This window comes from Oncorhynchus tshawytscha, linkage group LG01 (assembly GCF_018296145.1).
Source record: "Oncorhynchus tshawytscha isolate Ot180627B linkage group LG01, Otsh_v2.0, whole genome shotgun sequence".
In the NCBI taxonomy this organism is placed as follows: Eukaryota; Metazoa; Chordata; class Actinopteri; order Salmoniformes; family Salmonidae; genus Oncorhynchus; species Oncorhynchus tshawytscha.
The window spans coordinates 81,108,545-81,135,574 of NC_056429.1; the positions used below are offsets into that span (position 1 = coordinate 81,108,545).

At 41.0% G+C, this 27,030-nt stretch overlaps 1 protein-coding gene across 1 annotated transcript; it reads left to right on the forward strand.

Annotated features, from left to right (window-relative positions):
* Positions 1 to 4,088: 4,088 nt before the first annotated feature.
* Positions 4,089 to 15,278, forward strand: LOC112261095 (galanin receptor 2a). The gene is made up of 2 exons (XM_024436442.1): positions 4,089 to 4,435; positions 14,516 to 15,278. Exons 1-2 carry the CDS (start codon positions 4,089 to 4,091, stop codon positions 15,276 to 15,278), a joined length of 1,110 nt encoding a protein of 369 aa, XP_024292210.1.
* The last annotated feature ends 11,752 nt before the right edge of the window (positions 15,279 to 27,030 follow it).

A 27,030-nucleotide genomic window follows, 5' to 3' on the forward strand; every position in this document is an offset into this window, starting at 1 on the left:
AAACTGATATGTGACACGTATTAATGCCAATATAACATGGCAAAAATTTTGCTAAACAGGCGGGGGTCTAAATAGTTGGGGCTCTGCCCTTAATGACGGGTTGCCACTGCTAACGATGTGTTCCTCTGATCAAACATTACAACACAATAAATGGGCATGTGCCCTGAATCTCCAGTTTTGGGAATTTTATTCTCCCTGACTGAGGGATGGGAATGTGGCTTGATTGTTAGTTCTCAACGATGGTATTATTACATATATATATATATATATATATAGGTAGTATTAGTTCAATATCTGTCACGTCCTGACCTTAATTCCTTTTTTATGTCTCTGTTTTAGTTTGGTCAGGGCGTGAGTTGGGGTGGGCATTCTATGTTTTGTAGTCTAGGTTTTGTATTTCTATGTGTTTGGCCTGGCATGGTTCCCAATCAGAGGCAGCTGGCAATCGTTGTCTCTGATTGAGAACCATACTTAGGCAGCCTGTTTTTCCACTATGGGTGTGGGTAGTTATTTTCTGTTTAGTCATCACCTTACAGGACTGTTCGTTTGTAGTTTTTGTTCGGTGTTCAGTTGTTTTATTAAAATAATGGACACTTTTTTTTTTACCTTTATTTTACTAGGCAAGTCAGTTAAGAACAAATTCTTATTTTCAATGACGGCCTAGGAACAGTGGGTTAACTGCCTGTTCAAGGGCAGAACGATAGATTTTGTACCTTGTCAGCTCGGGGATTTGAACTTGCAACCTTTCGGTTACTAGTCCAATGCTCTAACCACTAGGCTACACTGCCGCCCCACTTACCACGCTGCGCGTTGGTCCTCCTCTCTTTCTCCAGACGACAACCGTTACAATATCTTTCCTGCATGCTTTCTATCTGGTTTTAGTCGTTTAAGGCATGGTTTCCCAAAGTCGATTCTGAGGACACACCTGATTCAAATAATAAAAGCTTGATGATGAGCCACCCTTTGCCTTGATGACAGCTTTGTAAACTCTTGTCATTTTCTCAACCAGGTTCACCTGGAATGCTTTTACAACAGTCTTGAAGGAGTTCCCACATATGCTTTTTCCTTCACTCTGCGGTCCAACTCATCCCAAACCATCTCAATTGGGTTGATGTTGGGTGATTGTGGAGGCCAGGTCATCTGATGCAGCACTCCATCACTCTCCTTTTGGTCAAATAGTCCTTACTCATCCTGGAGGTGTGTTTTAGGTCATTGTCCTGTTGAAAAACAAATGATAATCCCACTGAGCGCAAGCCAGATGGGATGGCGTATCGCTGCAGAATGCTGTGGTAACTATACTGGTTAAGTGTTCCTTGAATTCTAAATAAATCACTGACAGTGTCACCAGCAAAGCACCCTCACACCATCACCTTCTCCTCCATGCTTCATGATGGGAACCACACATGGGGAGATCATCCGTTTACCTACTCTGCGTCTCACAAAAACAGTGGTTTGAACCAAAAATCTCAAATTTGGACTCATCAGACCAAAGGACAGATTTCCACCTGTCTAATGTCCTTTGCTCGTGTTTCTTGGCCCAAGAAAGTCTCTTCTTATTATTGGTGTTCTTTAGTAGTGGTTTCTTTGCAGCAATTTGACCATGAAGGCCTGATTCACGTAGTCTCCTCTGAACAGTTGACATTGAATTGTGTCTGTTACTTGAACCCTTTGAGGTGCAGTCTGAAGTACAGTTTTTTGCTGATTTCTGAGGCTGGTAATGAACTCATCCTCTGCAGCAGAGGTAACTCTGGGTCTTCTTTTCCTGTGGCGGTCCTCATGAGAGACAGTTTCATCATAGAGCTTGATGGTTTTTGTGACTGCACTTGAAGAAACTTTCAAAGTTCTTGAAATGTTCCGTATTGACTTACCTTCATGTCTTCAAGTAATTATGTACTGTCATTTATCGTTGCTTATTTGAGCTGTTCTTGCCTTAATATGGACTTGGTCATTTACCAAATAGGGCAATCTTCTGTATTCCACCCAGACCTTGTCACAACACAACTGATTGGCTCAAATGCATTAAGAAGGAAAGAAATTCCAAATTGGTCCTTTTAACAGGGCACACATGTTAATTGAAATGCATGTCATGAAACTGGTTGAGAGAATGCCAAGAGTGTGCAAAGCTGTCATCAAGGCAAAGGGTGGCTTTTTAAATATAACCTTACCCAGTTAAATTAAGTCAGTTAAGAACAAATTCTTATTTACAATGATGGCCTACTACAGACGATGCTGGGACAATTATGTACTGCCCTATGGGACTCCCAATCACAGCCAGATGTGATGCAGACTGGATTCAAACCAGGAAATGCAGTGACACCTATTGCGCTGGGATGCAGTGCCTTAGACCACTGCACCACTCAGGAGCTCAGAAGTCTAACACTTTTTTGGTTACTACATGATTCCATATGTGTTATTTCATAGTTTTGATGTCTTCACTGTTATTCTACATTGTAGAAAATAGTTTTAAAAAATAAAGAAAAACCCATGAATGAGTAGGTGTGTCCAAATTTTTGACTGATACTCTGTCTCCTTCCTAGTCTGACTACGGTTGGGTACACAACAGCCCCAAGTTTCTGTGCAAAGCTCCTCCCATGACTAAAGGGACCTCCACCATTTTGGAGGCACTACCAGACGTCGGCTCAACTGCCAGTGACATGGCTTTCGAATGGTCGCTCAACAAGAAACACTCAGACTTTATCCCCAATGATTTACATATACATTTAGTCATTCCGCAGACGCTCTTATCCAGAGCGACTTACAGGTAGTGCATTCATCTTAAGGTAGCTGGGTGAGATGACCACCAGTTTTAATATTAAAGTGGAATAATGTTGTCTTCCTCAGATTCTCCTTGGTACATACATAAATTAATACTTTGATGAGATGGCCCCCAAGTAGATGATGAAGTACTTGCAGGCAGTTGTCCTTCCCCAGCCAGTCAATCATGGAGAGGAATACCAAGCTTCCACTGCCCTATAACTACCTGAACCCTGCTGAGATGGAGAATAGTGTGACCATGTGAGATCTACGGTTCCACAGAGAATGTTTATCACAATGTACCCAGGTTGCACCCAGAGCTATGCAATTAATAATAGTAGTAATAGTAATAGCAATAATAGTAATAGTAATAATAATAATAATAGTAGTAATAATAATAATAGTAATACTAATAATAGTAGAAGTTGTAATAATAGCAATAATGACCTTTTTGGAGAGATAAGGAATCTAAATTGACACAATTTTGCCATCTTGCCATGGCTTCAGTAATACCAATGACCATGTTTTCTTACCCTTCCTCTCATGCTGAAATGAAGGAGAGAAGTAGAAGGTTCTCAATCAAAGTGAGACGAGGTGCAACCAAAAACTTATGACTGTTTTTTTTTTATGACACACACTTCTGCAAATGTATGTCTGATTCAATGACCACAATAAGCAGTGTCTATCCTCAGTAATTGTTTTATTAAATGTATGTAAAGTTGTCTCCGGTTGGAGCAGCATAAAATCTGTATTTTAATGGAAAATAAATTCAATAAAGCAATCAATGAAGCTTTATTGTTATAAGAAAATAAGAAACAACAGACAACATCCACAGAAAGAGCTGGATGAAAACAAGAAAGTTATATGGCTCTGGTAAAAAGTTATGGACTATATAGTTTGGGAAACAGCCATAAATCTACATCCTTTTGATAGTAACCCCATAATGTACTGTACATGGGCAGATAAAAAAATATATACTCTAGGAATTATACAGAAGATGGGAAGGATGTGAATGTGGCTTGATATTGATAATACGCATGAGTTATCGTAGGTGGTGTGTGACAGAGAGAGAAAGAGAAAGGACACCCCTCTTAGCCCAGCCAGTGTCAGAAAACACTATCCCCCTTTTGTGTGAGATAGGAGGACTAGACTAGACAGGGGGTGGATGCTTAAACTTTCCACCTCTTTGAACAACCAAGTATTTCTCGATGCTTAGAACATGTGCGCGTTTACGCAGCATCTGAAAATGAACAATGCGTTTATGAAATTCACTAAATAAAGGATTTAAAATACCGAAACCTCAGATTTATGAAGGAGTTTAATAAAAAATAACAATGAATAACTCTGTGCAGAACCAAACTGTTGCGAACTGGAGAACGGAATCAGTTATAATTTCTCTGGTCTTCTCGCTCATCTTCTTCGTCGGTACCTTGGGGAACGGATTGGTCCTCACTGTCCTCCTCTGGAACGGACAGATGAACACCAAAACAACAAACCTATTTATTCTGAACCTCGGCGTGGCAGACGTGTGCTTTATAGTGTTCTGCGTACCTTTTCAAGCCACTATCTACACTATGGATGAATGGGTATTTGGACCGGTCTTGTGCAAAGTCGTACACTTTATCATCTACCTTACCATGTATGCCAGCATCTTTACGATCACCGCTGTGTCGTTGGACAGGTGCGTTTCACTTACCGTTAACAACTGTTATATATATGTATATATATTTTTCATCAAAAATGTATATTGACAATGTAACAATAAATTCATTAAACTCCAACTATATATATATATAGTTGAAATGGGTCATGATAGTTGAAATGGGTCGTATGTTGTGAAAGATAACATTTGAAGTAGTTTAATGATTTTATTGTTATTATCAATATACATTTTTGCTGAAAAATACTTGTTCATTGCGGAAGATCAGTCTTGTTACCCCATTTATATACAGTACTGTAATGGTATGAAGATGGTCTATAGGCAAATAGCCTACAGAGGGAAAGTGAGAAAGGGTGCATGTTAGTCATTCTAGATCATTTTGTTCGGGGACACTCTCTGACCAATCAAAACATTTGAAAGAACACTCTGAGTTCATTAAAAATATGAAAAAAATGTGGAGGTGTTGGCTCTACACAGCCAAAGATTATATTGACAAGCTAGTCGAGTGACCAGCTCTAAGGATGGAAATACATGTCCATAAAAAGATGGAAGGCAGAGAGGATGCGAGATCAGGTGGGAACATTGTAGCCAATGAGCGGGCAGATACGCGTGTGAGCAACAGGCACAACTCCGATATAACATATACAAGTTGCCGAAATGCAGCGTCTTCCACTTAGTCAAAAGTTTGGAAACACCGACTCATTCAAGGGTTTTTCTTTATTTTACTATTTTCTACATTGTAGAATTACAGTGAAGACATCAAAACTATGAAATAACACATATGGAATCATGTAGTAACCAAAAAAAGTGTTCAACAAATCAAAATACACTACAGTGTAAAATAACATCAAATTGGTCAGAAATACAGTGTAGACATTGTTAATTTTGTAAATGACTAGTGTAGCTGGAAACGGCTGTTTTTTATTGAATATCTATATAGAGGCCCATTATCAGCAACCATCACACCTGTGTTCCAATGGCACGTTGTGTTAGCTAATCCAAGTTTAGCATTTTTAAAGGCTAATTGATCATTAGAAAATCCTTTTTCAATTATGTTAGCACAGCTGAAAACTGTTGTCCTGATTAAAGAAGCAATAAAAATGGCCTTCTTTAGACTAGTTGGGTATCTGGAGCATCAGAATTTGTGGGTTATATTACAGGCTCAAAATGGCTAAAAACAAAGAACTCTCTTATGAAACTTGTCAGTCTATTCTTGTTCTGAGAAATGAAAGCTATTACATGTGGGAAATTGCCAAGAAACTGAAGATCTCGTACAATGCTGTGTACTACTCCTTGAACAGAACTAACACGTTGTGCCATTGGAACACAGGAGTGATAATTGCTGATAATGGGCCTCTGTACGCCTATGTAGATATTCCATTAAAAATAACCGTTTCCAGCTTCGATAGTCATTTACAACATTATCAATGTCTACACTGTATTTCTGATCAATTTGATGTTATTTTAATAGACAAAAAATGTGTTTTTCTTTCAAAAACAAGGACATTTCTATGTGACCGCAAACTTTTGAACGGTAGTGTATATTTTATATTCTAGATTCTTCAAAGTAGCCACCCTTTGCCTTGATGACAGCTTTGCAAAAACTTTGCATTCTCTCAACCAGCTTAACCTGGAATGCTTTTCCAACAGTGTTGAAAGAGTTCTCACATATGCTGAGCACTTGTTGGCTGCTTTTCCTTCACTATGCGGTCCAACTCATCCCAAACCATGGGTTGCGATCAGGTGATTGTGGAGGCCAAGTCATCTGATGCAGCACTCCATCAATCTCCTTCTTGGTCAAATAGCCCTTACACAGCCTGGAGATGTTATTGTCCTGTTGAAAAATAAATGATTGTCCCAATAAACGCAAAACAGATGGGATGGCATATCGCTGCAGAATGCTGTGGTAGCCATGCTGGTTAAGTGTGCCTTTGAATTCTAAGTATATCACTGACAATGTCACCAGAAAAGCACCCCCACACCACAAAACCTCCTCCTCCATGCTTCACGGTGGGAACCACACATGGGGAGATCGTCCGTTCACCTACTCTGCGTCTCACAAAGACACGGCGGTTTGAACCAAAAATCTAAAATTTGGACTCATCAGACCGAAGGACAGATTTACACGTCTAATGTCTATTGCTTGTGCTTCTTGGCCCAGCAAGGCTCTTCTTATTATTGGTGTCCTTTGGTAGTGGTTTCTTTGAAGCAATTCGACCATGAAGGCCTGATTCACGCAGTCCCCTCTGAACAGTTGATGTTGAGATGTGTCTGTTACTTTAACTCTGTGAAGCATTTATTTGGGCTGCAATTTCTGAGGCTTGTAACTCTAAGTAACTTATCATAGGTAACTCTGGGTCTTCCTTTCCTGTGGTGGTCCTCATGAGAGCAAGTTTCATCATAGAGCTTGATGGTTTTTGCGACTGCACTTAAAGAATCTTTCAAAGTTCTTAATGTTCCGTATTGCCTGACCTTCATGTCTCTTAAGGATCTGACCCCCTTTTTTTGCCTAAATGTCATACCCAAATCTAATTGCCTGTTGCTCAGGACTTGAAGCAAGGATATGCATATTCTGATACCATTTGAAAGGAAACACTTTAAAGTTTGTGGAAACAATTGTTCCGTCATCTTTGAAATGCAAGAGAAAGAGCCATAATAAAATATTGCATTTTAGGCGCAATTTAGATTTTGGCCACTAGGTTTTAGATAAACTGTCTTCAAAGTAATGACTCGGGACGTCGGGTTTGATATGAAAGCTTCTTTTAGTAATAATACTTGTTCACGTTACAATTAACAACTTTAGATTCTACAGAGCAATGCAAACAAGATGCTAGTGAAAAAGTCAGCTTAATCACTTTGCACCTGCACGTAACTGGCGCGTTATCTCTCTCATTCCTGTCGCAAGGCATTCTGGAACTTGCAGTCAAAAGTGTAATTCAATACTAACCAATACAATTACATGTGTAAATAACTGTAAATAAATATCTTTAGATACAGCTCAATGAATTAACTTAAACATTAACTCTGTAACACATTAAAGTTACAACACTAGGTGACAGAGGTGTCTGTGCAACGTTTCAGATTGATCCAGTGAAGCGTTGCAATAATAGACAATATTTTTAATCAAGTCCGCCCAAATGTGCCAAATTGGTCAATTGATACAGTTCAAGTACATAACTATAGAGAACATATAAACATTATATGGTAATACAAAATGTAAGTTTACACACTCCCAGGAATGTCATACATGATGGATCATTAGCTTATTGACTAACTTTCACACATCTAGATGGCCGGGCGGGGTGGGTGTGGAGCCAGAGACAGCAGGGGTTCAAACTGTAGAACCCAGTTCCTACATTTGAATATTAAGATGGATTTTCTCAAACAAACTATGCTACATTTTATCTCTGGGACCCTCAGGATGACAAATCAGAGCAAGATTACTGAATGTAAGTACATTATTTCACTTCAGAGGTGAATGTAACCAGTTGCCGGGAGTTTTTTGTTGTTGTGCACTCTCAAACAATAGCATGGTATGTTTTCACTGTAATAGCTACTGTAAATTGGACAGTGCAGTTTGATTAACAATAATGTAATCTTTCTGCCTATATAAGACATGTCTATGTCCTGGAAAGTTTGATGTTACTTACAACGCCATGCTAATCACATTAGCGCATGTTAGCTCAACCATCCCGGTATAGGGACACCGATCCCGTAGAGGTTTAAGTAATGATGGACTGTCATTTCGCTTTCCTTATTTGAGCTGTTCTTGCCATAATATGGACTTGGTCTTTAACCAAATAGGGCTATCTTCTGTATACAACCCTTACCTAATCACTACACAAACGATTGGCTCAAATGCATTAAGAAGGAAAGAAAAACCCTTGAATGAGTAAGTGTGGTACTGTATATCACTGCATTGGTTACAACCTGACCATTAGGAAACTTAAAGCATCAGTTGTTCTAGACGGCTGTGTGATATCGCTCTCGGTAGCTGATGTGCGCAAGACCTTTAAACAGGTCAACGTTCACAAAGCCGCGGGGCCAGGCGGATTACCAGGACATGTACTCCAAGCATGCGCGGATCAACTGGCAAGTGTCTTCACTGACATTTTCAATCTCTCCCTGACCAAGTCTGTAATACCTGCATGTTTCTTGCAGACCACCAAGGAAGCGAAGGTAACCTGCCTAAATTATTATCGCCCCGTAGCACTCATGTCGGTAGCCATGAAGTGCTTTGAAAGGCTGGTCATGGCTCACATCAACAGCATCCTCCCGGATACCCTAGACCCACATTGCCCTCTCCCACCTAGACAAAAGGAACACCTATGAAAGAATGCTGTTCAAAAAACATCATAGTGCCCACATACCTCATCTCTAAGCAAAGGGCCCTGGGACTAAACACCTCCCTCTGCTACTGGATCCTGGACTTATTGATGGGCCACCCCCAGGTGGTAAGGGTAAGCAACAACATGTCTGCTACGCTGATCATCAACACTGGGGCCCCTCAGCCGTGTGTGCTTTAGTCCCTTCTTGTACTCCCTGTTCACCCACTACTGCATGGCCAAACACAACTCCAACACCATCATTAAGTATGATGACAACAGTGATATGCCTGATCACTGACAACGATGAGACAGCCTATTGGGAGGAGGTCGGAGACCTGGCAGTGTAGTGCCAGGACAACAACCTCTCCCTCAATGTGAGCAAGACAAAGGAGCTGATGGTGGACTACAGGAAAATACGGGCCGAACAAGCCCCCATTAATATTGACGGGGCTGTAGTGGAGCAGGTCGAGAGAGGTTGAGATCTTCAAGTTTGTTGGTGTCCACATCACCAATGAACTACCATGGTCCAAACACACCAGACAGTAGTGAAGAGGGCATGACAAAATCTTTTCCCCCTCAGGAGACTGAAAATATGTGGCATGGGTCCCCAGTTTCTCAAAACGTTGTACAGCTGCACTGTCGAGAGCATCCTGACCGGTTGCATCACCACCTGGTATGGTAACTGCTCGTTATCTGACCGTGAGGCGCTACAGAGGGTAGTGTGTACAGCCCAGTACATCACTGGGGCCAGGCATCCTGCCATCCAGGACCTATATACTAGTCGGTGTCAGAGGAAAGCCCCAAAAAATGTCAGACTCCGGTCACAGACTGTTTTCTCTGCTACCGCACGGCAACCGGTACCGGAGCGCCCAAGTCTCAGACCAAAAGGCTCCTTAACAGCTTCTACCGCCATGCCATAAAACTGCTGAACAATTAATAAAATGGCCACCATATTATTTACATTGACACCCCCTCCATTTGTTTTTTACACTGCTGCTACTTGCTGTTTATTATCTATGCATAGTCACCCCTACCTACATGTAAAAATTACCTTGACTAACCTGTACCCCTGCATATTGACTCGGTACTAGTACCCCCTGTATATAGAGCCTCATTAGTGTTATTTTATTGTGTTACTTTTTATTGTTTTTTACTTTAGTTTATTTGGTCAATATTTTCTTAACTCTTTCTTGAACTGCGCTGTTGGTTAAGGGCTTGTAAGTAAGAATTTCATGGTAAGGTCTACACATGTATTCGGCGCAGGTGACAAATAAAGTTTGCTTTGATTAGATAAGCCTCAAATCAGCAATTTTTTGTTGACCAAATTCAATACTCTCTCGTTGATCTCCATACAAAAATAACGCACTTCGTGGTCTTGTTTTTGTGGACAGATTTTGGGCAGAGTAAACCCTCTCGCTTAGTTTCTTCCTCTCTAATACAGTCTAACATCAGTGTTTAGGGTACAATCAGGGCAGGGCAAAGACCTTCTGAGGGGCAGGTGCTCAAAGTGAAAAGAAATAGGGATTATAAAGGACATTGTGTGACATCACAAAATCTCAAATTTGAATACACCAATGGTAACACCTTATTCTTGTTGGGGCGGCCGGTAGTCTAGTGGTTACAGCTTTGGGCCAGTAACCAAAAGATTGCTAGATTGAATGACAAGGTAAAAATATGTTGTTCTGCCCCTGAACAAGGCAATTAACCCACTGTTCCTAGGCTGTCATTTTAAATAAGAATTTGTTCTTAACTGACTTGCCTAGTTTAATAAAGGTTAAAAAAAAAATCTTATCTAATTAAAATATATACCACAGAAGTCGTGTTCAGAGGCGTGTGGTTTACATAACTAGGTAGTGTCAAAACTTTACTGCAGTGTGTCAGCAAATATAATTTGAGATTTAAGGCAAAGATACTTATAGATTTCCGCTTTCATTTGTGTCTGGTGCTAGCTAGTAATTGGGCGGATTCAATTATGCTGACCGGAGGGAAACCGGGCAAAGGCCTGTTAATGTGATCTGGTGAAAACGTGGAGGGAGAAGCATGAGTGCCCTTCTCAAATCATGACAGTAATCTATACAGAGTCATTTTTGTCAACAAGCCAGCAGGGTGCATCATTCAGAAACATACATCTCTTTTCCATAATATCTATTTTTAAATGTTCTCACTTGTTTTCATTGGGATGGCAGATAAAGCTCAAAAGCAATCCCTGTTGCATGTGAAAACACAGAATCCTACTCATTACTCCACATGCTCCTTTTTTTTATTTAACTAGGCAAGTCAGTTAAGAACAAATTGCTATTTTACAATGACGGCCTACGCTGGCCAAACCCTCCCCAAACCCGGACAGCACTGGGCCAATTGTGCTCCACCCTATGGGACTCCTGATCACAGCCAGTTGACATACAGCCCAGGATCAAATCAGGGTCTGAAGTGACGCCTCTAGCACTGAGATGCAGTGCTGTAGACTGCTGCGCCACTCAGGAGCGCTCCTATGTCACTTTGCTTTGAGCTGACTTTGCGTGGGCTTCGAAAGGGGCACCTGGATCAGGCTCCGGAGGCAGCCCGGACCCAAAAGGAATGCAATCAACTTTCACCTGGTGCACAACACGCCTACACAGGCGCCCGAGCAAGATTAATCGAACCCCCTCACTGGCTAGCTAGGTCTTCAGACAGCATGGAACAAAATGGGAGGAAGGGTTGCCCAAAACTCTTACGAAGTTGTTAAGTCATTACATCAAGAGACATGCCTAAACAGAAAATCGACACAGCTGTCTTGACATCATTGATACTCAATATACTATATATTCAATCAAAAGTTTAGGTGGAAATTGTCCAAGGTGAACTAGCTTGTCAGTGCTGACAGTTCCATTTGGGCTAGTTAGCAAAATTATACAGCCAAAATTTTGTCTATATTAATGCTGTTAACCAAACAGTTGGATAAGCAAATAACTTTTGAAACCATGATGTAATGTATGACATGATTGTATGTTGCATGCATATCAATGTTGTTTGAGTTGCTTTGTGTATCAGTGTAACAGTATTGCTTCTGTCCCTTTCCTCGCCCCGCTGCACACATAGACAACAGCAACCCTCGAAGCATCGTTACCCATCGCTCCTCAAAAGCCGCAGCCCTTGCAGAGCAAGGAGAACAACTACTTCAAGGTCTCAGAGCGAGGGACGTCACCAATTGAAACGCTATTAGCGCGCACCCCACTAACTAGCTAGCCAGTTTACATCGGTTACATCCGCAAATTTGCTTGAGATAATACCACTACAACACTACTCACTGAGTCCATGGTGCTTGACATAGGCATTTTCAAAGAACCGTCAGTCAAAGTCAGCTCCCCACCCACTTATCCTAATAGCTCCCCGCCCACGTAGTCTGCCTTTTTAAACTTCCTGGTAGTTTGACATGTGAGAAAAACTGAAATTTTTCTCAATTTTTTTGCATTTTTATTGTGAAAGAATATTATGGGAGATGTTTTAGTCACGCAAACGGCTATTCTATATGGGAATCAGAATGACTGTTTGGGACCTTTTAAAATATGTTTCTTTCCATTTGTCAAATGGCAGATGCACAGAGCAGAATTTGGCTGCTGGAATTAATTTGTGTGTGGACGAACCTGCACAGGGCAATCAGATGAAAACATTGTGACTGGTTGTTTTTATGCCACATTAAAAGTTAATACATTTTTCTTAAGTTAATTGACATGTGTTCTACTAGGCCTACACATCTTATGAAATTAAAAGGGATTCTATATGTAATTCTAAGATTAGGCCCATAGTGCACACAAGCACACAAAAAACAGTGGTTCTCAATAGTAACAAATAGGGGTTATTTGGCTTGTAACCATGGCAGAAACCTTTTTGTTGTTATATAGAACCCTTTTTGGAAGGTCCTACAAATAACCATGCACATAATGTTTTAAAAGGAACCTGTATGGTGCTATAAAGAACCATTTTCTAAGGTTTGCCTCATGCAACGTGACACATCCCCTTCGCATAGAATTGATCAGGCTGTTGATTGTGGCCTGTGGAATGTTGTTCCACTCTTCAATGGCTATGCGAAGTTGCTGGATATTGGTGGGAACTGGAACACACTGTCGTACACGTCGATCCAGAGCATCCCAAGCATGCTTAATGGCTGAAATTTCATGCAGGCCATGGAAGAATGGGACATTTTCAGCTTCCAGGAATTGCGTACAGATCCTTGCAACATAGGTCCGTGCATTATCATGCTGAAACATGAGGTGATGGCGGCGGATGAATGGCACGACAACGGGCCTTAGGATCTCGTCAGGTATCTCTGTGTACTGAAATTGCCATCGATAAAATGCAATTGTGTACGTTGTCCGTAGCTTATGCCTCCCAACATTGAAATCAGAAAACCACTTGGCCACACAACGCTAAACGTCTGCCCGGTACTGTTGAAACCCGGGATTCATTTGTGAAGAGCACACTTCTCCAGCCTGCCAGCAGCAATTGCAAGTGATAATTTGCCCACTGAAGTCCGTTACAACGTCGGTTTGCAGTCAGGTCAAGACCCTGGGGAGGATGACGAACACACAGATGACCTTCCGTGAGACGGTTTCTGACAGTTTGTGCATAAATTCTTCAGTTGTGCAATCCCACATTTTCATCAGCTGTCCATGTGGCTGGTCTCAGATGATCTCGCAAGTGAAGAAGCCAGACCACGTGGTTACACGTGTTCTGCGGTTGTGAGGCCAGTTGGACGTAGTGTCAAATTCTCTAAAATTATGTTGGGAGGCGGCTTTTGGTAGAGAAATTAACATTACATTCTCTGGCAAAAGCTCTGGTGGACATTCCTGCAGTCAGCATGCCAATTGCACACTCCCTCAAAACTTGAGACATCTGTGATATTGTGTTGTGTGACAAAACTGCATATTTTAAAGTGGCCTTTTATTGTACAGAGCACAGGGTGTACCAGTGTAATGATCATGCTGTTAAATCAGATTCTTGATATGCCGCACCTGTCAGGTGGATGGATTATCTTGGCAAAGGAGAAATGCTCACTAACAGAGATGTAAACAAATTTGTTCATAAAGCTTGAGAGAAATAAACTTAAAGCACATCTGAAAAATTTGAGAGATCTTTTATTTCAGCTCATGAAACATGGGACAACACATTGCATTTATATTTTTTATTTAATATAATTATACAACACGACATATTAAAGAAACTGGAATAACACTCTCACGCACGGTTGCACAAAAAGACCTGGTTGCAAACCATGCCCCAAAATATTGTAATGCACCGCCCATACATTTGAATGATCACTAAAAGAGCAAAGAACCCTTTTGAGAACTGGGTTCTCAAAATGGTTCTTTGAGTCCTTATGGTTCTAGATAGAACAATCATCCTTCTCTAAGAAGCCTTGAGGAAACCTCATTTTTTTGTCTGTGTAGGAGGTCCCGTAATGGAAATAAATTACATCTACTTTCAACCCTGCTTATAACATTTCTACATCTAGGCGCTGGTAACTTCTGCTTGTGCAGCAGCAGGCAGACGACTGCAGTGCACGCTCGCGTGGAGGCAGAGTAGCGGGGAGAGGTGATTTTCCAAGATTCAAAATGAGAAATTAGCAAGTTTGATGGACAATTCTTTACGGGACAGGAGAAAATAAAAATGCTACCAATCTGACAGGGCACTTTTTCTTATAGGAGGACATACCTGGGTATTATATTATGTATCATTAAGTCCTGTCTGTCCAACTATCTGAGTCCACCTCTTCTTCCTATTGTTGACCCCCAAGGTATCTGGCCATCCGCTACCCTCTCCGTTCCAGGGAGATGAGGACCCATCGTAACGCCCTGACGTCCATCTGTGTGGTGTGGGGTTTGTCTCTGGTCTTCTCTGGCCCATACCTGAGCTACTACCGACAGATGGACCTGGACGGCACCGTGGTTTGCATCCCCGCCTGGCAGTTCCAGGACAGGCGCCTTATGGACGTCTGCACCTTCTTCTTCGGCTACCTCATCCCTGTCCTCATCCTCAGCCTGACCTACGCCAGAACCATCCGCTACCTGTGGACCACAGTGGACCCCATGAAGGACATGTCTGAGTCCAGGAGAGCAAAGAGGAAAGTCACCAAGATGATTATTATCGTAGCGGTGCTCTTCTGCCTCTGCTGGCTTCCCCATCACCTGGTTATACTGTGTATGTGGTTTGGTCACTTTCCGCTAAACCACACCACCTATATACTCCGTATTCTCTCTCACCTTGTGGCCTATGCTAACTCCTCCCTCAACCCTATAGTGTATGCCCTGGTGTCCAAACACTTCCGGAAGGGATTCCGGAAGGTGTTTGACTGTGTGTTGAGTAAGAGGGTGGTGAACCGGGTGCATGTGTTTCAGGCTGCACATGTGGTCAGCACGGTGGAGGTGGGGTCCAGTGAGACGTCCAATCAGAGCCTGGGGTCACAGCGTGAAGATAGTGTCGGACTGACCACATCTGGGGCCCTGGGCAAGAAGAATTTGGAGGCTCCGCTCATGGCAGTGGAGAGATTTTCTTTTTAAGCTAACTTCCTGCAATTCCAACCTGGACTCAGGGGTAGACATAACATAGTAAATCTGTCTCCCTCAATATAGCATGATATGTTAAGTTTCGTATGGAATTTATTAATTTGTGGATGTCCATTACCCATTTTGTATGATATATTACGAATTGCAATTCGTATGATATGTCACAAATTAAACACTTTTGTGGCTAATGTTAGCTAGGTGACTAGTTAGTTAATTTAAGCTAGGCTAGGGGTTAGGGGTTACGGGAAGGGTTAGCTAACGTACTAAGTAGTTGCAAATTAATAAATAGTTGCCCATGATATGAACACTCAACCTTTGCATTGCTAGATGTTTGTGTTATATGCCCACCCATCATCCCGACCAACTTCTCACCTTTTGTTTTTAGCTTAGTAACCTTATGTCTTATTTAACCATACCAAACGTAACATATCATACTAATTAGAGTGTCACAGATTTACTTCTACTATGTTATGTCTAGTCTTTGAGGCCAGGCTAACAATTCTAAACATTTTTCCAAAGGGCAGAGAGAAAAATATGCTGTTTATAGCAAATTTCCTGCAATTCTACACTTTTTGCCATGAGGCGGAGGGAAAATGTTGCCGTTTTAAATTAGATTTCCTACTATTCCACAAATTTTGCCATGGGGCTGAGAAATGATTTTTGAGTTTAAAGCATATTTCTTCCTATTCTATACAGTACATTTTGTCATTGGGCTGAGAGATAATGTTCCCGATTTAAAGCTAATTTCTCTTACACCTTATGTTATCTGATCAGGGCAGGCTCTAGCCTTTTGGGGGCACTAAGTAAGTTTTGATTGGTGAATAATAATAATAATAATAATAATAAATAAGACACTGTCCATGAAACAAACTGTCAGTGAACAGTCACCTGCTGAGGATGATGCTACTGAACCACAAAATGTTTACAATACTAAATTCAACATTTAAGTACTTAAGGGACAGTTCAAAATTGACAAACATTTTCACGTTGTACTGTAAAAATACACACCCTCCTCCCTCATAGAATTAACTTAAAACAATGTTTACGACCACACCATAAAGAACAACAACATGGATATCAACTTTTCCACTTTAGTGTGCCATCCAGAGCTGCGGCCCAAAAGGTTGAGGGTTTGCTGACCACCATAGATGAGCTCTCCCTGCCTGTTTCAATAGAACTGCACTATGACCAAAGCTGGCTGCAGACAATTATCAGCTAGGTGGAAATCAAATTTTACATTTTGATGCTATATTCATAAATATATAAAATATATGCAACTAATTTTCCATCAACAGGTTTCTATGCCACTGTTTGCATAGTTTGGATGCTGGAAAAATATTTTGGTGAACGTGCGCAGGTAGACTACAGGAGGTTTTAATGTAGCCTAATCAGATGGGAATCAGAGTTAAGCTTTTCTGAATAACTGGGCCTGCTGGGAGCATATTATTATAAAACAACTGATCGAAATGGAATTAAATATGCCATTTACAGAATATAGTAGAATTGCGTGCACACTTGAAAAAAATTATGCAATTAATTATTCATTTCAATGTGGTGTTGTAGGCTAGTCTAGGTAGCCTTGTGCATCAACAAGAAGAATTGAAGAAGAAAACCATCCTTAAAATAGAATCAGAATTTAATTGGAATTTAGACTGCCTGAATTGGAATTGAATTGTAAAATAAAAACAGAATTGGAATGAAATTTGAATAAAACATTCTAATTGTGCAAATTCCATTTACTGGATTTAATGCATTTAGCATTGACATTGAATGCAGATGTTATTTTAAATCAAATAATTACAAGTATTACTGTTTATAAATATTTTTTTTTATTTTGGTCCAATTAAAGTGATAGTTCAGCCAAATGACATATTGGTTTCTTTACCCTTAAGCAGTCTATGAACTATGTCATTTTGTCGATGCATTTTATATGGAGGCAGAATTTGAATTCTACTAATTTATTGTTTACTCAATTATTGCATCTACAACATATACATCTATAACATATGCCATTTAGCAGAAACCTTTATGAGAAGCAACTTACAGTGACGTACGCATACATTTTTTTACCTAAGGGTGTTCCCGGGTATTGGGAATACCCTTAGGTGTTTGTCCCCATGTGCAGTTGCAAACCGTAGTCTGGCTTTTTTATGGCTGTTTTGGAGCAGTGGCTTCTTCCTTGCTGAGCGGCCTTTCAGGTTATGTCGATATTGAACTCGTTTTACTGTGGATATAGATACTTTTGTACCTGTTGGTAGAGCATGGCACTTGCAACGCCAGGGTTGTGGGTTTGATTCCCACGAGGGACCATTACAAAAATATATGCACTCACTACTGTAAATTGCTCTGGATATAAGTGTCTGCAAAATGACAAATATGTTGCAAGAGCCATGCGCTACCAACTGAGCACTGCAACATTCTGTATTGCTTACTTTTAGACTTGGAAAAATACATTATAAATGATGTCAGGGGACTGATCAAAATCATTCCCAGCATGCTGTTTTGATGGTCTATTTTTCAAATTATTTGATGATATGTGTGTGTTTTTGGATGTACAAGGATTGTTATTTATATTATGTTGAGCAAAGACAAACAACAAATATTTTTTAAAGTCTACTATAATCTGTTAGTGGTTGGATTTTTTTGCAACCGTTATTGAGATGGTGGAACCAGTTAATATGGTTTGGGTTGTTTGGGAGCAATATGTTCCCAACCTTGTCCAAATGTATAAAGTTGGTGATGCAGTATTCTAAACTTGACATTTTGCTAGATTTCAGTGGGAATGAAAGAAGAAGATCATTGAAATTTTATGAAATGTGTTGTATAAATCCAATACAGTTGTAGTCAGAAGTTTACATACACCTTAGACAAATACATTTAAACTCAGTTTATCACAATTCTTGACTTTGAATCTTTGTAAAAATTCCCTGTCTTAGGTCAGTTAGGAACAAGACTTTATTTTAAGAATGTGAAATGTCAGAATAATAGTAGAGAGAATGATTGATTTCAGCTTTTATTTCTTTCATCACATTCCCAGTGGGCCAGAAGTTTACATACACTCAATTAGTATTTGGTAGCATTGCCTTTAAATTGTTCAACTTGGATCAAACGTTTCGGGTAGCCTTCCACAAGCTTCCCACAATAAGTTGGGTGAATTTTGGCCATTCCTCCTGACAGAGCTGGTGTAACTGAGTCGGGTTTGTAGGCCTCCTTGCTCACACATGCTTTTTCAGTTCTGCCCACAAATTTTCGATAGGATTGAGGTCAGGGCTTTGTGATGGCCACTCCAATACCTTGACCTTGTTATCCTTAAGCCATTTTGCTACAACTTTGGAAGTATGCTTGGGGTCATTGTCCCTTTGGAAGACCCATTTGCGACCAAGCTTTAACTTCCTGACTGATGTCTTGAGATGTTGCTTCAATATATCCACATAATTTTCCTCCCTCATAATACCATCTATTTTGTGAAGTGCACCAGTCCCTTTGGAAGACCCATTTGCGACCAAGCTTTAACTTCCTGACTGATGTCTTGAGATGTTGCTTCAATATATCCACATAATTTTCCTCCCTCATAATACCATCTATTTTGTGAAGTGCACCAGTCCCTCCTGCAGCAAAGCACCCCCACAACATGATGCTGCCACCCCTGTGCTTCATGGTTGGGATGGTGTTCTTCGACTTGCAAGCCTCCCCCTTCTTGCTCCAAACACAACAATGGTCATTATGGCCAAACAGTTCTATTTTTGTTTCATCAGACCAGAGGACATTTCTCCAAAAAGTACAATCTTTGTCCCCATGTGCAGTTACAAACTGTAGTCTGGCTTTTTTATGTCTGTTTTGGAGCAGTGGCTTCTTACTTGCTGAGTGGCCTTTCAGGTTATGTCAATATTGAACTTGTATTACTGTACATATAGATACTTTTGTACCTGTTTCCTACAGCATCTTCACAAGGTCCTTTACTGCTGTTCTGGGATTCATTTTGCCCTTTTCTCACCAAAGTACGTTCATCTGTAGAGGACAGAACACATCTCCTTCCTGAGCGGTATGATGGTTGCGTCGTCCCATGTTATTTTTACTTGCGTACTATTGTTTGTACAGATGAACATGGTACCTTCAGGCATTTGGAAATTTCTCCCAATGATGAACAGGCTTGTGGAGGTCTACAATTCTTTTTCTGAGGTCTTGGTTGATTTCTTTTGATTTTCCTATGATATCAAGCAAAAAGGCACTGAGTATGAAGGTAGGCCTTGAAATACATCCACAGGTACACCTCCAATTGACTCAAATTATGACTCAATTATTGACTCAATTAGCCTATCAGAAGCTTTTAAAGCCAAGACATAATTTTCTGGAATGTGCCAAGCTGATTAAAGGCACAGTCAACTTAGTGTATGTAAACCTCTGACCCACTGGAATTGTGATGCAGTGAATGATAAGTGAAATTATCTGTCTGTAAACAATTGTTGGACAATATACTTGTGTCATGCACAAAGTAGATGCCCTAACTGACTTGCCAAAACTATAGTTTGTTAACAAGATATTTGTGGAGTTGTTGAAAAACGAGTTTTGATGACTCCAACCTAAGTGTATGTAAACTTCCGACTTCAACAGTACATAATTTTGCTGTGCAAAGGAACAACAATCAACAATGTACAGTCTGGTATTTTAACAACATTTTGATACACAAAAATGTGAACTCTTAATCAACCGCAACCTGCATTTAGAATAACTGCAAGCATTTGGAGCAGGGGGACTACCTACTGTACATCATTTAAACTGGAACAACCATCTCAGTTATGGGTGCAATAAGTCCAACTACTAACATATTTAATTAGCTTGGTAATAAGCTAATTCTGGGAAATTTGATCGGCATGGTTTTGACTAAGTGTTTTACTACAGAGTAAAAATGACATAATCACACTCAACTCTGGTTATTAACACCGACAGGTTCTTTTACAAACTGAGTGTTAATTTAACTCCTGAATAAATAAACATCTCATTAATTTTATGGAGAGTGGAGTTCCACTGTACCTTTAGTATTTTTCTTTATTTAGACAGATACATAGCATGAAATAAGGAGAAGGGAATAACATACATATGTAACATTTACAAATGTTGTCAAGTGCTTAAATGCATAGTTCGAAAGAAGATTCGTGATAGAAATGAGAGGATTGTCCAGAGCCATGGGCGTGTGGGCAACACTCCCAGCAACACGCTAATGTGTGCTTCCCCACCGGAGACCAAGGTTCAATTGAAGGATATGTTACATAAAGGGGTTTGTTTGAATATAAAAAAATGTATGATTTTGTTTTTTAGGTGTTTCCCAATCTCATTAAATCTCAATTTTTTTGTTTGTTGAGCATTGGGCTTTGTTCCACAGTGTGCCAAACAAATTGGGGGGAAAACTGTATAATGTAATATTGAATAATACAGTAGCCACTACCGACTGGAATAGAGTATTTAGCATTTTCAGCATTATTTAATGCTGTTCCTTTTAAACAGCTTTAACTTATCAATGATATTCACTAATTGGATGGGTTATATTTAGAACAATGTTTTACATCTTTATGATTGTGTGTTTAAATTTGAAAAGCATCTTATTGTGTTATTTAATATATTCTGCATGTTAAGCTTCCTGAAACTTTTCAGAATTAAGGGGACATTTTGAGTTTTACCAGGAATATTCCCTCTTAGTTCGTGAAGGGGTTAATTGATGTCTTTTATAGGGAGAGGGAATTGAATTGGAATTGAATTTGTGGAATTTGACCCCAACCCTGCTGGAGTTTTGACTTTAATTGACAGAATTTATAGGGAGAGATAATTGCATTGGAATTTAATTTGTGGAATTGACCCCAATCCTGCAACCCTCCCCTAATTTGGACCCCCACTCCAGTAAGTTTCTAACTGTCCCTAAATTCAAAATTGCACCTTGAGAATTGTACTATTCAAACTCTCAACTGTAAGTTGAAAGCCCAACTGTTTTCCTAGAGCTCGAGGCCCCAGGGCACATGCCATGCGTCCCCCATCAGTAATCAGGCCCTAAGTGGAAGGCCCAGAGCTAAGGATAAGCTCTGGGCCAAGACAAGGAATGACAATAGTACCAAGAGAAAGAGCCTACTGAACAATGGCTAAATTAAACTCTTGAACACACACTCGCACCTGTGTGGTTGAATAAAAATAGCATTGGGCAAACTCTGACCCTAAACATTGGCGCATGTCATAAGCATGTGGTCTCTGTAGCTGCAGACAGTCACTATAACGTAGCAAGGCGTACACTGATTACATTCTACACATACTCTGTCATTGACTTATGAGGATAGTTGGCTGGTGTCTCCTGAAGTATATTTCTTGGAAACTACACTTACTCAGTTTCACTTGTAAATATCTGTTACTGTCTGTAGTTATTTGTTTTGTATGTGTGATTTCAACTAGCTCTCAACTAGCTCTCACAGTCTCATATCAGAATTAGATGTTCATCCATGTTTCTTAAAAATGTCAAAGTTGTTGCAAATGTGTTTAAGGTTAAGTTTAGAAATTAACTCCACATTTTTAAGGTGAGGGTTAAGTTTAGGCATTAACTCTGAAATCTTAAGGTTTGGCATTAACTCTGAATGCTTATGGTAAGTGTTAAGGTTTTGGATAGGGTTAAAAAAAACTCTCAAAAGCAACTTTGTATTGCTGGATTTGAACTCACAACCTTTGGAATCAGAGGCTGATGTTCCCATCCACCATCCCTGTCCACAATACCCTAGCAAAACTCAAATCTACTTGAAGGTAACAGCGCCCACTGTTGTCCCTAGTGGCTGGTTTCCACGTCATCTCCCAACATCCTCAGATATGGATGGACGTTGAATACTGACTTGTAATCAAGGGTGACCTGGTTGGTATGTATTGTGTTGCTGCAAAATGAATTGCCTCATTGAGGACTTAAAGTTTTCAGTTTCTGAATCTGAAACACAGCACCACTGGCCTGAATGGAATTTACTGTAGAAACAAGGACCCAGAGATCATACGTTTTGACACACACATACACACTCTTAAGATTATGTCTTGTAATATAAACAAATAAGGGCTCAATTCAACCCTTATAGTGGAAGATCCTCTGTATAGGGCGATTTAAATTTGAAGTCCCACTCCAGCAATGTTTGTACTTTTCCTGTTAAAAAACGATATTCCAGGTATAAATACATATTTTGAGCAAAATTGTGTTTTTGGACACAATTGCGAAATTTAAGGGTTTGGCAATTCAAGGAATTTGATGGTGCACTCTGATGTCATCAGCTCCCCCCCCTGCTTACAGGAACAATAGAGAAGCAATTGAAGACCAAAGGCCAACCCCCCCACTTGTGCCATGTCAGAGGACACCTGGACCACCTATCAGGTGATCAATTAAGTTCTAGGGAGGCTGGAGTGGGTCTTTAAAGGCAATGTTCACTAGTTTGCGGAGACTACATTCACTGTTAATGCTGCATATGCTGCATATGTCCGCTCAATCAGAAATTAGCTTTACATTTAAATTGCGCTATACCGTATCACTATTGCGATAAGGTCGGAATCATGCCCTAAACCTTTGAAGTTGTGTTTGGTTTTAATTGGGACCATATTTCACATCCCATCCTGTACAGAGAGGCACAAGAGGATCTTAACTTAATGTGGGTGTGTTTGAACTTCAGTTCTAACCCAACCATTATGCAATGTGCATGCCAACCAAATGTACTCTTACTCCTGTTTTTACTTGTAGTAGGCATAGTACCTTCTGGTCTGCCTTGAGAGCTCTCACGTCACTTTGGAAGTTACTAAAGTAATATATTGTGCGAGCCAAACCAAGATGTACTCTTAAATTACCGCTGTATATACTTCTAGTAGTACCCACTGATCCGCCATGACAGCTCTCATACATGTCTCTGTACGAGACCAAGCTGTTGCCTACCTGTTGCCTGGTGTCAGGGGTCATTAAAACGATGAGCTGGGTGATCTTGTGCTGTCAGTGGAAAAAAGTGTGTTGCAGGCTCATCTGTGGTGCTTCAGCATTGTGTAGGTGAGTGTGGCAGTGCCATTGTAACAGCTTGTGCCACATAGTCGTGTGGTGGGGTTTTCTCTATCATGGTTGCTGCATATATAAAGTAATGTCCTCTGTTGTTCAAAATCATTGTGCACTGTATGAAAAATACCACTTTAATTCAAATATATCTGTTTGATATGCATTGAATTGTATCATGCTTGCAGTGTGTCGTGTTTTACACCGCATCTCAACTGTTTTGAAAATAAATGTATGTGGTTGTTCAATAACCCAGGTTGTGAATTAATATGTTTGACAGAGTTTCACAGCACAGCAGGATTAACAGGTATTTTATGAATGCCGGCATAGCAAGCATTTTATTCATGTTACATAGACCCATAACTTTACTAAAAACATGTAATAGTTTAGGATGCGTGAGATATAAACTAACAGTTTAGGATGCGTGAGATATTTATATTTTCAGTAATGAATGGCTCATCAGTCCATTGGGACCTTTTTTCCCCCTCCGTCACCAGGAAGATTATCTTGAGCAAGTGAGTCTCTCTATACATCACATAGTGACCCTACAATTTACAAAAAAATTGCGCCCAAGTTATTCAGCACAAATGCAGACAAAAATGTATGAGCTCTGCGAAATCAAATCAAATCAATTGTTATTTAAATCAAATCAAATTTCATTTGTCACACACACATCAATAGCAGATGTTAATGTGAGTGGAGCGAAATGCTTGTGCTTTTAGTTCCGACTGTGCAGTAATATCTAACAAGTAATCTAACAATTTCACAACAACTACCTTATACACACACAAGTGTAAAGGAATGAATAAGAATATGTACATAAAAATATATGGATGAGCGATGGCGGAACGGCATAGGCAAGATGCAGTAGATGGTATAGAGTACAGTATATACATATGAGATGAGTAATGTAGGGTATGTAAACATTATATAAAGTGACATTGTTTAAAGTGGCTAGTGATACATTTATTACATCCAATTTGTTATTATTAAAGTAGCTAGAGATTTGAATCAGTATGTTGGCAGCAGTCACTCAATGTTAATGATGGCTGTTAACAGTCTGATGGCCTTGAGATAGAAGCTGTTTTTCAGTCTCTCGGTACAAGCTTTGATGCACCTGTACTGACCTCGCCTTCTGCGAGCGGGGTGAACAGGCAGTGGCTCGGGTGGTTGTTGTCCTTGATTATCTTATTGGCCTTCCTGTGACATCGGGAGGTGTAGATGTCCTATCTCCTGTCCTGGAGGGCAGGTAGTTTGCCCCCGGTGAAGCGCTGTGCAGACCTCACTACCCTCTGGAGAGACTTACGGTTGTGGGTGGAGCAGTTGCCGTACCAGGCGGTGATACAGCTCGACAGGATGCTCTAGATTGTGTATCTGTAAAAGTGTTTTTGGTGTCAAGCCAAATTTCTTCAGCCTCCTGAGGTTGAAGAGGCGCTGCTGCGCCTTCTTCACCAAGCTGTCAGTGTGGGTGGACCATTTCAGTTTTTCCGTGATGTGTACGCCGAGGAACTTAAAACTTTCCACCTTCTTCACTACTGTCCCGTCGATGTGGATAGGGGGCTGCTCCCTCTGCTGTTTCCTAAAGTCCCCGATAACCTCCTTTGTTTTGTTGACATTGAGTGTGAGGTTAGTTTCCTGATACCACACTCCGAGGGCCCTCACCTTCTCCCTGTAGGCCGTCTTATCGTTGTTGGTAATCAACCCTAACACTGTAATGTCGTCTGCAAACTTGATGATTGAGTTGGAGGCGTGCATGGCCACGCAGTCATGGGTAAACAGGGAGTACAGGAGAGAGCTGAGCACGCACCCTTGTGGGGCCCCTGTGTTGAGGATCAGCGGGGTGGAGATGTTTCCTACCCTCACCACCTGGGGGCCACCCGTCAGGAAGTCCAGGACCCAGTTGCACAGGGCGGGGTCAAGACCCAGGGTCTCAAGCTTAATGACGAGTTTGGAGGGTATGGTGTTAAATGCTGAGCTGTAGTCGATGAACAGCATTCTTACATAGGTATTCCTCTTGCCAGATGGGTTAGGGCAGTGTGCAGTGTGATTGCGATTGCGTCGTCTGTGGACCTATTGGGGTGGTAAGCAAATTGGAGTGGGTCTAGGGTGTCAGGTAGCGTGGAGGTTGTATGGTCCATGACTAGTCTCTCAAAGCACTTCTTGATGACGGAAGTGAGTGCTATGGGGCGATAGTCATTTAGCTCAGTTACCTTCGCTTTCTTGGGAACAGAAACAATGGTGGCCCTCCTGAAGCATGTGGGAACAGCAGACTGGGATAAGTATTGATTGAATATGTCCATAAACACACCAGCCAGCTGGTCTGCGCATGCTCTGAAGACGTGGCTAGGGATGCCGTCTGGGCCGGCAGCCCTGCGAGGGTTAACACGTTTAAATGTTTTACTCACGTTGGCTGCAGTGAAGGAGAGCTACCAGGTTTTGGTACTGTATTGTTCTCAAAGCAAGCGAAGAAGTTGTTTAGTTTGTCTGGGAGCAAGACATCGTGGTCCGCGACGGGGCTGGTTTTCTTTTTGTAGTCCGTGATTGACTGTAGACCCTGCCACATACCTCTCGTGTCTGAGCCGTTGAATTGCGACTCTACTTTGTCTCTATACTGAAGCGTAGCTTATTTGATTGCCTTGCGGAGGGAATAGCGACACTGTTTGTATTCGGTCATGTTTCCGGTTGCCTTGCCCTGATTAAAAGCAGTGGTTCGCGCTTTCAGTTTTGCGCGAATGCTGCCATCAATCCACAGTTTCTGGCTGGGGAAAGTTTCAATAGTCGCTGTGGGTACAACATCACCGATGCACTTGCCAATAAACTTGCTCACCGAATCAGCGTATTCATCAATGTTATTATCCAACACTATGCGGAACATATCCCAGTCCACGTGATCGAAGCAATCTTGAAGCATGGAATCCGATTGGTTGGACCAGCGTTGAACAGACCTGAGCACGGGCGTTTCCTGTTTTAGTTTCTGTCTATAGGCTGGGAGAAACAAAATGGAGTAGTGGTCAGATTTTCCAAAAGGAGGATGGGGGAGGGCTTTGTATGCGTCGAGGAAGTTAGAGTAACAATGATCCAGAGTTTTGCCAGCCCGGGTCGCGCATTCGATATGCTGATAACATTTAGGGAGCCTTGTTTTCAGATTAGCCTTGTTAAAATCCTCAGCTACAATAAATGCAGCCTCAGGATATGTGGTTTCCAGTTTGCATAGAGTTCAATGAAGTTCTTTCAGGGCCATCGATGTGTCTCCTTGGGGGGAGATATACACGACTGTGATTATAATCGAAGAGAATTCTCTCGGTAGATAATGCGGTCGGCATTTGATTGTAAGGAATTCTAGGTCAGGTGAACAAAAGGACTTGAGTTCCTGTATGTTGTTATGATCACACCACGTCTCGTTAATCATAAGTCATACACCCTCGCCCTTCTTTTTACCAGAGAGATGTTTGTTTCTGTCGGCGCAATGCGTGAAGAAACCAGGTGGCTGTACCGACTCTGATAACGTATCCCGAGTGAGCCATGTTTCCGTGAAACAAAGAATGTTACAATCTCTGATGTCTCTCTGGAAGGCAACCCTTGCTCGGATTTTGTCTACCTTGTTGTCAATAGACTGGACATTGGCGAGTAGTATACTTGGGAGCGGTATGCGATGCGCCCGTCTACGGAGCCTGAGAATGCGGCGCCGTTGTTTTGGGTCACTGGGAT

Bases quoted from the DNA above. Each gene is read 5' to 3' on its own strand.
- LOC112261095 (XM_024436442.1), top strand. From the start codon at position 4,089: ATGAATAACTCTGTGCAGAACCAAACTGTTGCGAACTGGAGAACGGAA. The intron at 4,436-14,515 runs GTGCGTTTCACT...TTGACCCCCAAG, and splicing joins ACCGCTGTGTCGTTGGACAG to GTATCTGGCCATCCGCTACC.